General features: G+C 37.0%; 1 protein-coding gene across 5 annotated transcripts; it reads left to right on the top strand.

Annotated features, from left to right (window-relative positions):
* Window positions 1-205: 205 nt before the first annotated feature.
* Window positions 206-13455, top strand: LOC110884148 (protein HUA2-LIKE 2). Of its 5 annotated transcripts, none has more exons than XM_035978602.1 (12): window positions 206-741; window positions 1223-1299; window positions 4607-6058; window positions 6733-7219; window positions 7317-7425; window positions 8038-8150; window positions 9733-9920; window positions 10026-10560; window positions 11548-11589; window positions 11659-11887; window positions 12664-12843; window positions 12988-13455. In XM_035978602.1, exons 1-12 carry the CDS (start codon window positions 619-621, stop codon window positions 13011-13013), a joined length of 3561 nt encoding a protein of 1186 aa, XP_035834495.1. In that variant the 5' UTR covers window positions 206-618; the 3' UTR covers window positions 13014-13455. The 5 variants fall into 5 exon arrangements, with proteins under 5 accessions (XP_035834495.1, XP_035834494.1, XP_021987518.1 ...); XM_035978603.1 differs by adding an exon at window positions 3291-3386 and having other exon boundaries at window positions 724-741; window positions 11548-11887; window positions 12988-13432; XM_022131828.2 differs by adding an exon at window positions 3291-3386 and having other exon boundaries at window positions 725-741; window positions 6745-7219; window positions 11548-11887.
* The last annotated feature ends 127 nt before the right edge of the window (window positions 13456-13582 follow it).

The following is a 13582-nucleotide window of genomic DNA, read 5'->3' on the forward strand; positions in this document are numbered from 1 at the left end:
AGCGAACGAAATCTTCCGGCGCAACGCGCCGATTTGATACCACTAGTTAGTTTGATGATTAAAAAAGCACAATCACACGAATGGGCCCTCAAGCTAAAATCCTATCTCAACCAGCCCATAATCACCTTAGGCCCACACGAATCTTCCGGGACTGCACCCAGTCACGCACTTTATCCATAATCATCACGAGTCGGTAGGCCACGTGATGCTGGCACCCATATCCACACCACATCACCGCTCACGTTAACCTAATACACGCACTCCTACGCACCCGGCGCACAATAGCCTCACCCCGTAATCTACACCAAATTCATATCCTCTCCTCACCAGAACCCACACAAACCCCTTATTCACCATTTTAGGGTTTCATTGGATCATAACACATATTGAATTGTGCTCTAAACTAGTAAATCAACTACAGTTGCTATCAATTTTAATTATAATAGGTTTTCACATACAAATTCAGTGTTAATTTATATACTGTTTCGTCATTTAGCAAGCCCTAGGGCGTTCGAATTACAGTTGATGATTAGCTTATAGCTTTATGCGTTTATTGTTTATGTTAAGTTTCATCATCTGTATGTATGGTTGTGATTTGATTGATTGAGTTGTTTTCGTATGGCGCCGAGCCGGAGAAAAGGTGCCAGTAAAGCTGCGGCGGCTGCAGCCGCTTGCCGGAAGTGGAAGGTTGGGGATCTTGTGCTTGCTAAGATGAAAGGATTTCCTGCTTGGCCTGCTACGGTATGGTTGTTGATTTTTGTTTTTGTGAATGTTTTTAGAGTTGATTTGCATTTGGTTAGGGTTAATTAAATGAGTTGTTGATGATGAACTATTCTCTATTTTTTTCCTTGGCAATGATTCGACCTTTGGAATTGGTATTTATTGTACTTGTTCTAACTTTGTTTGACTGATCCATTAGTTGTTGACTTGTTGAATAGATTCTGCATTAGTTAGGGTTAATTGAATGAGATGTGAAAGATGAAAGAACTGTTTTTAGACTCTTAACCATAAATTTTGATAAATTCCGAGAATACCGGGCTCATGATGTTATATTTTCAACAAAAAGTTGTATTGGTATAAAAGGGAGTATTTTTTATATGTAATCGATATGCTTGGGGTTTCGTGATTTCTTGTTTTTTATTTTGGTAAGGAACTATGGAGGACTTTAGGATTATGATTCATGAAATTTGTGCTTATTGTCATTATGTATGTTTGAGTGCAGGTTAGTGAGCCAGAAAAGTGGGGGTACGCCGTGGACTGGAAGAAAGTTCTAGTCTTCTTCTTTGGAACACAACAAATGTGAGTTTACTTTTTGGGAGTTTATTTTGTCGTTTTAGATCTATTGTTGGTGTTAATCTCAGACATGTAACATCTCTTGCAAGTTCTTTTTATCGTTGTCAGTTGTCACTAAATGTCATCACTCAGATACTACTTGATGGGTTGAGAGCATCCATTTTTCTTAGCTCAGGCTATGTCAGACAGTTGGCATTAAAAATAAAGTGTGATAACATTTTTATGATGCTTTGTTCTTAGAAGAATAGGCCTTGAAGTTAATAGGCTGGTTGGAGAGATATAATGTTATACTCACTAAAAGTTCTTGAATGACATCAATGCTAAATTCCTTTTTAGGTAAGGTGTATGTAGCTTAGGGACTTGAGTGGATCAGCTAACTTACATTTATATGTTGTCATAAATTTTGAGATTTAAAGTTTTTGTATAAGTTTTGATGCTTACAAGTGCAGCAGTCTAAATAGTTAATGCAGTAAAATATCAGATATCGGTCAAGGACCGATGTTTGAGATATCGGTTATCGCTTTGGGATATCGGTAATTTTAATATCATGCTAAATTTATATATATATATAGCAATTTAACACTAACAATTATAATTTGATCATTGATTTTGATATCATTGGAGAGTTGGTTTACCTCTCGAAAGTAAATTGTGGGAAAGCTGATCGACCTCTCAAACATGATTAATTTATCCTTGTTATTCATTAATTCTTTATCTGCTTCATCTACAATCTTATACTGATTCAGTTCTTATGAACATGATGCTTATAATTTCATTGAATTCTTCATATTTAATAATCAGTATAATGTTTCACAACTATTCAGTTATACTGTGTTGAAAACTGTAGTAAGTTTGAAGCAATCACTTAGGCTTACAGTTTCAACCCACATCAATGAACCTAAATGTGGTAAATTGGCAATCGCTTACAATTTTTTTGACGCTTGAGGGAATTACAAGGGGAAACACGGGTACTCTGGTAGGAAGTTGAACCATAGATGTGGTATGTAGTATACTTGTTGTCAAAGGCGCACACGGCCAGGTCTAGGCGTCTAGAAGATAGTGACAGTAATGCAAAATAGTAGATATTTAATATTTAATATTGACATTGCTTTTTCACCAGCAACCATAAGCGATATAAAAGCTTTATTTTTCTCTAATCTTTAAGTGATCATACAATTGCCTCGGCTTTATTCAAGCCTCAAGGCTTTGAAGTTCAACTTTCGAAGTCAAAGGTAATTGTCAATGTGCATTCTTTGAGAGAAGGAAAACCTAGGTAGCACTTTACTTTTTGAACATCTTAGAAAGTTTTCATGTTGGATGATTAGATGTATTTTATTTTCAACTTGAGAACGAGCAATATATATATATCATAGTTGTCAATAGCGGCTGTAGCGCTCGCTATGTAGCGATGTGCTCATATGGCACTATAGGGCGTTTAGCGACAAATAGCGACGTTCCTGTAATTTTTATTTTTTGATAAATGTAAATAGCGATGCCTGTTAGGGTTTCTCTTTTGTTTCACAATTGAAAACAGAAGCGTATTTAGATGATTAGTGATGGTGTATTTTAGCTCTTTTTGATTAAATATACATGTAAAATATTACTTAAATTTTCTACTACTTTATCGCTATTCGCTAAACATGAAATAGTGGGCACTATTTCTTCGCTATCGCTACGTAGCATATAGGGAGCTTGTCGCAATTTACCGCTGTTCGCTATTGACAACTATGATATATATATATTTATAGTAGTTGTCAAAGATAAGGCGCAAGTGCAAAGGGTGAGCCTTGGGCGCCTAGGCGTAAGGCGCTTAAAAGCGAGGGCCCGAGATAGGCAAGGCACATAGCATTATTTTTGGGGTTTAGACGTGTTTTAGGCTTCTTTAGAGCTGGTTTCAGGCCAATTTTTGGATGTTTCACACCAGTTTACTTGGAATTTGCATAATTTGCCTGAATTTGCATAATTTGCCCGAATTTGCATTTGACTGGAATTTGTAGGATTTGGCTGGTATCTCATCGAAATCTGTTCCGAAGGTTGCCAGAGCGCCTGGATGGCAGCAAGGCGTTTTCTGTGCTCCTTACCTGAGGGCCTAGGTGCGCGCTCGAAGGGCTTTTGACAACATATATATGTGTGTGTATTTTTATCTCTCTTTTCTTTTCACATCTCTTCAAACCTGAGAACACAGTAAGTTGTGCTGAAGCAAAACCTTGACATATCTGTGTTTTTTTGTTTTATGCATGTCTTGCTTTTACGAACAGATCGTTTGAGCTTTATCTTTTGTTATATATACAAATTGCATTGCATCCTGGACTGGACTCTAGCCATTATTACGTGAACTCTACAATCTACACATTAGTGTGTACTGTGTAGTTATTCAAGCATGATGATACTCCCCTGTTCAAGTTGTATAGTTGTTTGACATATGTATTTATGTTGATTTCAAAAGCGCACACATTTACTTTTAAGTTTATTTATGTCAATCAGAGTCACACAGTTAATTGTGCAAGTGAGTTCATTTCGATCACCATACGATGATCACATGATTACAATAGTTAAATTGTTTCATTACTTGTGAAATAATAAACGGTCCAAGGTTACATTTACTTTTAGGATGTGCATTTAGAAAGTGATTACTTGATATCTAATAATCGGAGTTAATAATCAGCTGTATTAAAACATGCTATAGAGGATAGTGTTTTGAGCCTGCTTTTGCGTTTTGAAGTTCCAATAACAAGATAATCAACTGGTAAATGGCTTAAAAATATAGAAGCTAACGGATAAAATGTCCAAAAAAAGCCGTTCTTGTAATAAAAGGATATATGTCGTGTGAGATGGGGTTAGAAGTTTATCAAATTAGGTTAACGGAATGGGTGATTAGGTAATCTCGTTTTCTGGTCTGAAAAGCGCGTCTTCTGAGGTGTGATGCGATTTTGTGAGTGCTTCAAGTATATAATGAAATTGATTATTCAAAGTCGTTATTTTACCCTAATTTATCATATTAGCAGAATCTGTTCATCTAACCATTGAAGATGATCATCATGGAAACTAATCACATTGAGTGGAAACTATACACTTCTAGGGTTTGTACCATATAGCCATATACTACACTTGTTAAATCGCGCAGGTCTTTTGGCCTATTGTGTATTTGGAAAAAATGTGTTTTGTGTTTGTTCGGCCCGATTATTTGACTCGTTTCCCAATCTGCTTAACATGTTTGTCTTGTTTGCCCTTCGTTTGGTATTTCTATCATTTTGTGGTTACTTCTAGTATTTTGATTAACTAATTAGCAAGTAACTATTATCTCTCTTTGCAGAGCATTCTGCAATCCAACCGATGTCGAGGCTTTTACTGAAGAGAAAAAAGAATCTCTTATGAATAAGCGTCATGGTAAAGGTGCCGATTTTCTTCGTGCTGTTAGGGAAATTATCGATAGTCATGAGGAATTGAAAAAACAAGAGCAATCTAATAATGTCAATAATATAGACGGTCAAATTGCTTCAACAAATGGGGTCAAGTCCGAGGAATGTGTTGCCAGCTCAGCGTCAAAGGATGAGGCTGTCACACCTACTGTTGATTCGTGCCCAAAAGTCTCAGATTCTTTAGAACCTAATAATGATGACAAAATAACGCCTGAGTGGCATAATGGTAATTTGGCGGTGAAGAAAGCACCTTTACCGACAACATACTCCAGAAAGAAATATTCTAATAATCTGGCACTTTCTGCTCGAAGGTCAAGAAGTTCGGTAAAAGAAGATGCTGTACTGAATAATGGTAATTCATTGAGCTTAGCACGAGTCGGGCCACAAAAGAGGACAAAAAGGGTCAGGACGTCACCGGGGTCATCTGATGGACCGGGTTCAAATGCAAGTCCAGAAGAAAACAGGTCTGAAATTGCGACTGTTGATTCTGATACCAAGAACTTAAATGAGGGAAACTGTGTACAATCTGATTATAACACGGTTATGGACAATGAGTGTGATATGAAGTTGAGTCAGACGCTTGAATTTCAAAATAAAGCGGTGATTACTAAGAAGAAAAGAAAGCCAAGTAGAAAACGTGAATTCATTGATAAAGTTGACAAAACGGATCCGACCGAATCCATTCAGAATTCTGTTATTGAAAAATCTATTGGAAAGTATTCGAAGGAAGATGGTGATGAGCACCTGCCTTTAGTGAAACGGGCTCGGGTTCGAATGGGTCGAACCACAGATGAAGCTGCTTTACCACCATCCAAAAGACTACATCGGGCTCTTGAAGCTATGTCTGCTTACGTGACAGAAGATAAGCAATGTTCTCCTGGTGGGCCATCTACCATGAAGACAATTATTAACGTAAATTTGGAGAGTAAAGACGCCGATAGCAGTAGCAATATATCTTCACCAGTTGAACATAATGAGACGATTGACGAGCTTGACACATGCAGTCAGCCTTCTAGAACTAGTAGCCCAGAACAAAAGCCAGTGGAAGTGGCTGATGATAAAGATTATGTTATGCTGGATTCTTTTACTGAAGCGGTTGAAACAGTAGCGGGCTCAGTAAGCCCAAAACCTTCATCAGATGATCTTGAGAAGAAAGAGTCTTCTCCAGAGTTAAAAAAAGATCCATCTGATGTTTTTGGGTCTGGGTGGAGTTCAGATCCTGTTTCAGGTAATTTGGAAAATGGAATTGTTTCACATGATGATGTCACTTTGTTGCGATCTTCTCCCCAAAAAAGCTGCAATATTGTGGACCATCCAATTCAAGATGATGTCACTGATAATGCAATGTAAGTAGTTAATACACATCTAATGCAATACTGTTTGCTTATGCTTAATAAGTGTGTTAAAAGAGGTGTTAAAATAGGTCAAAATTGGCAGGTTAAATAATGGGTCAAAACAGGTCTGACAGATTGGACTGACCCGCCAACATATTCTGAATTTTCTAAATAATACATGTATCAAGTATGATTCTAAAACTATATCACCAAAGTAACTTTATAGGTTCTTTGAAGTAAACGATTTAGGACACTGTAAGCATTTGTATACTTTTTGGGCGATTTTGACCCGTTAGACAAGTTTGAACTTTTTCTTCCTAGTAATTATATATATATATTTTTTTGTTTTACTTGTTTGACCCGCTACTGATAATATACAGTCTGAATTAGACTCGTTTTCATACAAATGGGTTTAGATGTTGTATAGTGGTCAGTAGTTAAATGAACGAACATGAACAAAGGTCGCATTCGTTCGTGAATGTTCGGTAACGTGTTCTTTTGCGTTCGATAGTTCATTGGGGTTTTAATTTTTTGCAACCCTAGTGGTCAACTAGTTCTTAACGAACACATAACGAACGGTGTTTGTTCGGTTCGTTTGCAGCCCTAGTGGTCAGCTAGTTCTTTTTTTGTTACTTCTCATATTTGTTGTTCTGGTTGCATCTAGTCTTTATTAACTTCATCGTTGGAATTTGTTTTAGAGTTGAAGATGCTGAAGGAACCAAAAAGTCAATAATGGAAGCAGACGACTCTCCATCTCTTGCTAGCGTGAAAGAGTTGACCGTTGACCCAGATTCTGAACTGTTCCATTCAACTCATATCTCTGAAGATGAAATGAGCCATAAAAGTGTGTCAGGTACTCGGACACCCTCCAGTCTGACTGAGCTGTTAGGCTCAGCTGATGTGTCACGAGCCTCACCGCCCAATAATACTTCAATTTGCTACACCATATCCACATCATGTAATAGTAATTTACTTGAAAACAGTGGCTGTTCTAGTCCCAATGTGCATGAAAAAACAACACACACTGGCGACAAATGGAGCACTATCTCAGAAGCAAACGCTTCTTTAACTTCCTTTGAGGCAAGTCTTGGGGCGCTAACTCGGACCAAAAAAAGCATTGATCGGGCTACTCGTATCGCCATTGACTGTGCTAAATTTGGCATTGCTGTCAAGGTATTATATCCATACTTTTGTGTAATTTACATGCATTGATTGGGCTACTGTAGTAATATTGTTTTTGGTAATTTAAATGCAATTGTTTTAAATCTAGGTGGTGGAGACTATTGCTCGCTGTTTGGAAGCTGAATCAAGTTTACATAAACGGGTGGACTTGTTCTTTCTTGTTGATTCTATTGCACAATGTTCACGAGGGCTTAGAGGTAATTAGTTACATCTGTTGGTTTCAGTACTCATGTAACAATCGTTGTCTTTATTATGGGCAAATTACACAACATGAAAACAAACGTTGACACTATTTGTTACTATTTTAGCAGTCAATCTCATTCAGCTAATTTTACCTGTAAATTGCTGATGCTGTACTGATTGATGCCATGCCACATATGAAAAAAAAACTTACTAGAAAAATAAATAAAGTTTTATAACTGAAGTTCATAAAAATGATATATTAGCTAATATTGTAGGTTTAAAAGTAATTACTAAATGTCTTGTTAGAGACCACATATGACATATGTTGACGAATAAGATGGCATGCCATTGCCAACAGTTTTGAAAAAGTCAACATAAAGTTTAGTTGCTAGCAGCTGACCACGTTATTTGGTCCTGCAATCGGTAATAAAGTGCAAATTTGGTTGCAAAAATGAATAATGAAATGTAAGATGGTTTATGTTTTGCGCCTAATTCAAAGTTTGTTGGTAATATTGATGAAAAGTGTGAAGCTGTTTCTACTTTATGGCTTATGCATATATCCTGTCTTTATATTGTTATATTTCCCACACTATCTTCTAAAAGTGATATGATAATTTGTGTTTCAGGTGATGCGGGCGGTTTGTATCCTTCAGCTATTCAAGCAGTGCTACCACGGTTATTGTTGGCTGCTGCTCCTCCAGGGAGCAGTGCTCTTGAAAACCGTAGGCAGTGCTTAAAGGCAAGCCTGTTCTTTCTTAGATATCGTACTTTACTATTCATGTTGTTATTGTTATTATTATTATTATTATCATAGTTGTCATCCTCGTCATCATATGATTAGGCAGCTTATTGAACTTGCTTATATTATATTTATAACAATTGAGGGAATCTTTTCTACTATAACCAATGTCAAGGTTTATTTATTTATTATTTTTTTTGTCTTGAAGTTTTCTTCTTTTTTTTTTTTTAGTTTTTGTATACCTCAATTCCTTAACTTTCAGTTAGGGCTGCAAACGAACCGAACGACCTTGTTCGTGTTCGTTTGTTAAGAAATATATGTGTTCGCGAACCGTTCACGAACACTTATCGAACGAGATTTTATGTTCGTGTTAGTTTGTTAAGAAATATATTTGTTCGCGAGCCGTTCATGAACACTTATCAAATTCGTTTGTGTTTGTTTGTTAATTTTAGGCAACGAACAAAAACGAACCTTGACGAACACAAATGAGCACAAACTAATGTTCTTAAACACAAATGGAAACAAATGAACACAAACAATCGTTCATGAAGAGAATATATAATACACCGACACTTATTAGATATTTAATTTGTCGAAATTTTGAAGTACTTAAATAAGTATAAAAACTAAAAACACTAATGAACTATCGAACACAAACGAACACGACCTCTGTTCATGTTTGTTCATTTAACTAAACGAACGAATTTTCTTGTTCGTGTTCGTTTGTCTAATAAATGAACGAACACAAACGAACTTCCCGCGACGAACTGTTCGCCGAACGTTTGGTTCGTTTGCAGCCCTACTTTCAGTATTGGCATTTACACCCCCTCAACTTTTTAAAAACTTTGTAAAATGTCATCTCGAGTTTTACTTGGTCAAATATAGTATGTTTTCGTGCCTATCATTATGTACGTGGATCAAATATAATACATTTCCGGTTAGCCTACATTTTGACATGAATTTTGTTCGGAAACGAGTCGGGTTAAATATAACACGTTTTCACTAGGCGGTATAACTTCGAGTTACATGAATTTTGTTCGGAAACGAGTCGGGTTAAATATAACAAGTTTCTTAACTTAAAAACACTATTTTCTTACGTGCTTACCTTTAAGTACATTACTATTTTCTTACTAATTTCGACATAATTTTTTCTTGGTAATGAGTCAGGTTAAATATAATACGTTTTCGTGCTTATTTTTCAGTGCGTTTTCAGTTGGTCAACGTTTTGACGTAAATTTTGTTCGGAAACAAGTCAGATCAAATATTTGACGGTATATATTGGAGTTACTTTAACTTTCCACGCTGCCGCAACCCGCGGTGGGTCAAAATACTAGTTTTTATTAATCCATACAGCTTCATATATCATTCCATTTAAATATTTGGATTTTTATTGTAATATTATTTTTTTCTTAATCATAATTAATAAATACCTTTTTTCCGCCTAGTCCGTTTCAACCGCACGAAAAATGACTAGTCTCAACCAAGATCCACATCAACCAATTACTCGAATCCATCAATAAAGGCGACTCATTTCAACAGGTACTGCGGAACTTTCTAATCTTATATTTGTATTGTTGGGTAGGTTTTGAAGGTGTGGCAAGAAAGAAAGATCCTTCCAGAACCAATGATCCGTCACCATATTCGTGAGCTCGACTCCCTCAACAATTTGTCTTCTCGAATCAGTAATTCTCGTCGGCCCTTTAGGAATGAACGGGCCTTTGATGATCCAATTAGGGAAGTTGAGGGCATGCTAGTTGATGAATATGGAAGGTACACAATTATTTTATTTTGTTTGTATTTGCTAAGTAGCTAGATAAATGATAAATCAATTCATAATCTTTTTTTTTTTTTTTGTTTTGTTTTATTGGCATTTAGCAATTCAAGTATACAGTTATCTGGTTTCTGTATGCCAACAATGCTGAAAGATGAAAAAGAAGAAAGTGATTCTGACGCAGAGGGTTTTGAGGCTGTAACTCCTGAAAGAGATCCTGAGATTTGTGACGGTGATAAGGTTCCTACACCTTCATCAGAGAAGCATACGCATGTATTGGAGGATGTTGACGGTGAACTTGAAATGGAAGATGTTGCCCCTACTTGTGAAGGTGATGTTACAGTTACTGCTGATGTGGCAAAAGCTGCAGAGGCATCCCAGCATCAACTCCAACAACAGTTGCCTCCATTACCGATAGATTTGCCCCCTTCTTCTCCGCCTCTGCCGAATTCTCCTCCACCTCATCATGCTTCTTTTCCACCACCACCTCCTCCCGCCACCCTTCCTCCACCTCCACCACCTCATGTTGCCCTTCCTCCGCCGCCTCCACCGCCAGTTTCAATTACTACACCACCTCCAGACACTCTTCCAACACCTTCTTCAGCCACCCTTCCTGCACCTCTTTCATTATCTAGCGAGGTGGGTTATGTTATTTATTTTTCAATATTGTTTTGAACTAGAGGTGACGATTTTGACCCTTTTCTTTGTGGATGGGGTGACTTCTGATATGGTTTTTAGCTAACTGGTCAAACGAGTAAATACAATGCGATTAAAATGAAATGGGTTCAACGGGTGAAAACTCACCCAGATGGTGTTTAACTATTTATAACTTGTAAGGTATAAAACCTTCTAAATTTTGTATTCAAAAAGTTGTTTTTGAGTTACTACTTAGTTTTGGAAAGTATGTTCGACGCTAAATATTTACAATAAAGTAAACAGATTTGGACAGAACGTGTTTTGGGTAAACCCAACTCGATTCATTATGACCGGTACCCAAAATCAACTGTCTTGACAAGCTCTTCGGCCATCAGTTATGTCGTTTAGTCAAAAGAAAACATGATGTGTTTTTATCTCTTAATGCATCAAAACTTGTATTCTTTGGTTCAATCCACTCATTTTGCCAACTTTACTTCTTGGCTAGCCTTGGTTTAAAAAAGCGCGCCTTAAGCGCGGTTAAGCGTGAAGCGCACCTAGGCGCAAAGTAGATCGCCTTGTGTGACATAAAGTGCAAGGTGTACAAGAAGCGCGGCTGAGGCGCGCTTTTTAGGGGGAAATCGACATAAGGCGCAGCTGAGGCGCGCGCTTTTTGTACATGGGGTGTTTCTATGCTTCTGAGTGTTGTACAACAGGCTTTTTATGCTGTACATTTATGTTTTTTTCATTTTAAAACATATATAAAGCTTAATTATAGCTAAATCATAGGTATTGGATGCTAAACACTTATGGGATATATAAAATAAATTATATAATCACTTTGCGCTTCGCGTACGAAAAGCTCACCGCTTTTGCGCTTCGCTTTTTAAAAATCGGTTTTAGGCCTCATCGCTTTTGTGCGCTTCCCGCTTTTGTAAACCAAGTGGCTAGCTGATTGTGTATCTGACATCTAATTAACATTTGACAATGCAGAATGGTAATGATGATTCACCGCAATCGACTGCTGCTTTATCAGTTCATCACCATCCTTCTGAAGTACCAGAATCGTCAAATTCCTGCTCTTTTGGTGTCTCTTGTCCACCTGTTCAAGCCGCCAGTAACGTGCACCTAAGGCCGCCACACCCGGCCCCTTCATCTCAGTTCTCGTATTTTCAATCAGATCAATCGTGTAGGGAAATTCCACCTCCATCATATCCTGGCAGATTCCATTTTGTCAACGGTACAGATACTGGTAACTTTCATAGTGATCATGACCGAATGCATGTACCCCCGCAGGATGACAGCTGGCGCTTTCCACCCCCTCCGTTCTCTGGTAAAGATCTTGATTTTATGTAATTCAGTTACTGATTTTTGGAGTAATGCATACATTTGCCGCCCAAATTTTGGAAAGTTTTCATTAAGGCCACCTAAACCTTTTTTTTGGTTTAAGCCAATTCTGGTTTAAAAAATATATTGATTTTTTTCAATGGCAAAATGCTCTTAGATTTAAAGCTTGTGTCACATCTAGAGTTGTAAAATGACAAAATTCCCTTTGAATTTTACTAATCAAATTTAGATAGATTTTTAAAGCATATTTGAGCAGATTCAAACTCTGGGAGTAGCAAAAACATAAAAAACCAGGGGCGTTTATGTCCATTTTATAATTTTTAGCAAGGTTTATATGCAAGAATCAGCATAAACAAAACCCAAATTTCAGTTTGTTAAATCGATTACCCGATAAAATATTGCTTGAAAGTTGTAAAATGACTGACTTCGTTTGAAGCTTCAGTCAAACCTCGATTTTTAAAAATGACAAAAAGCAACCGAAACAACCTTTATGAATCGGTAAAAACGTTTTGTAGTTTTAAGGTATTTTTTGTCATTAGAAGCGACGAAACGTTTAAACATAGGGGGATTTTGTCATTTTACACAATTTTGAGCAAGTTTTTCTCAGCCATTATTGGCATATAGAAGGAAATTAAATTGATAGTTGGGTCCACTCATAAGTTGTTTTGATTCTAAACTGGCCTTAGTGATAACTTTTGAATTCTCAGATACGTTATTTTGTAACGAGTATTCGTATTTCTGAATGTTTGGTGCTGTTAACAGGTCCATGTCATCCTGATGGTCCCAGAGGACGGTATCCTCCCAATACGTATGCAGGCCCGCATTGTGAACCTCCAATATCCAGTAACAACTGGCATTATCCAGTAAGACCTCCAACTCATAGAGATATGGCACCTCATAGACCATACCCCGAAGCATCTGTTCATATGTCGGCTACTAGAGGTTTGCCCGTGTTCTTGTATTAATCCATTTTTTAATGTTTAAGGGGTGTTTGGGATGGCTTGTTTAAACTTGTTTGCTTTATACGCGTTTTAAAAGCAGATTTGCACTTTTTTTCTTTTATTTAACTTATCTTTTATGTTGCAGCGCCTAACTTTTGGAGACCAAGGTGACACACATGAGAGGACCATCGTATAAATTTTCTTTGATCTTACTAAGAGACCATTCTACCGGCTTGTTACAAAATACCGTTGTATAATCTTCTAGAAGAAACCTATTGCATCAAACGTTGCACAGAAACCTATTACAAAATACCGTTGTACAATCTTCTAGAAGAAACCAAGATGCATAATTCCCGTGTAAATGCTTTATTTAATCAAGTGAACACACATCATCAGGATACAGTCAAAGCTACTGACACTCTTCCGGTGCATATGTCTGCAACATTTTGTTTCTGTAACGTTATATTCATGTTTTTAGCCAAACTGGTTAATGTATTTTAGTCAGGTGTCATTTGTTTGTAGTGTTGCTTAATTTAAACCTGATATTGGCTGTATATTCTGGTTATGTTTACTGGTTCAAAACTGAAGTATACTTGTTGCTTCTTTACAGTTACTTTGATGCTACACGTTGAAGACTGGAAGCGTAACTGCTCAAAACCACTGAAACTGGTTCGGCCTGGACTGCATATGTGTAAATATTAGGGTCATTTATCCATGCAAAGTTTTGACTCATCTCATGC

The sequence above is a fragment of the Helianthus annuus genome, chromosome 10, assembly GCF_002127325.2.
Source record: "Helianthus annuus cultivar XRQ/B chromosome 10, HanXRQr2.0-SUNRISE, whole genome shotgun sequence".
Classification (NCBI taxonomy): Eukaryota; Viridiplantae; Streptophyta; class Magnoliopsida; order Asterales; family Asteraceae; genus Helianthus; species Helianthus annuus.

What these genes read in the sequence shown, in the direction of transcription:
- LOC110884148 (XM_035978601.1), top strand. Translation starts at nt 619, where the DNA reads ATGGCGCCGAGCCGGAGAAAAGGTGCCAGTAAAGCTGCGGCGGCTGCA. An exon ending in TTCCTGCTTGGCCTGCTACG is followed by an intron (nt 742 to 1,222) that starts GTATGGTTGTTG and finishes GTTTGAGTGCAG; the next exon opens with GTTAGTGAGCCAGAAAAGTG. An exon ending in TCCACCCCCTCCGTTCTCTG is followed by an intron (nt 11,888 to 12,663) that starts GTAAAGATCTTG and finishes TGCTGTTAACAG; the next exon opens with GTCCATGTCATCCTGATGGT.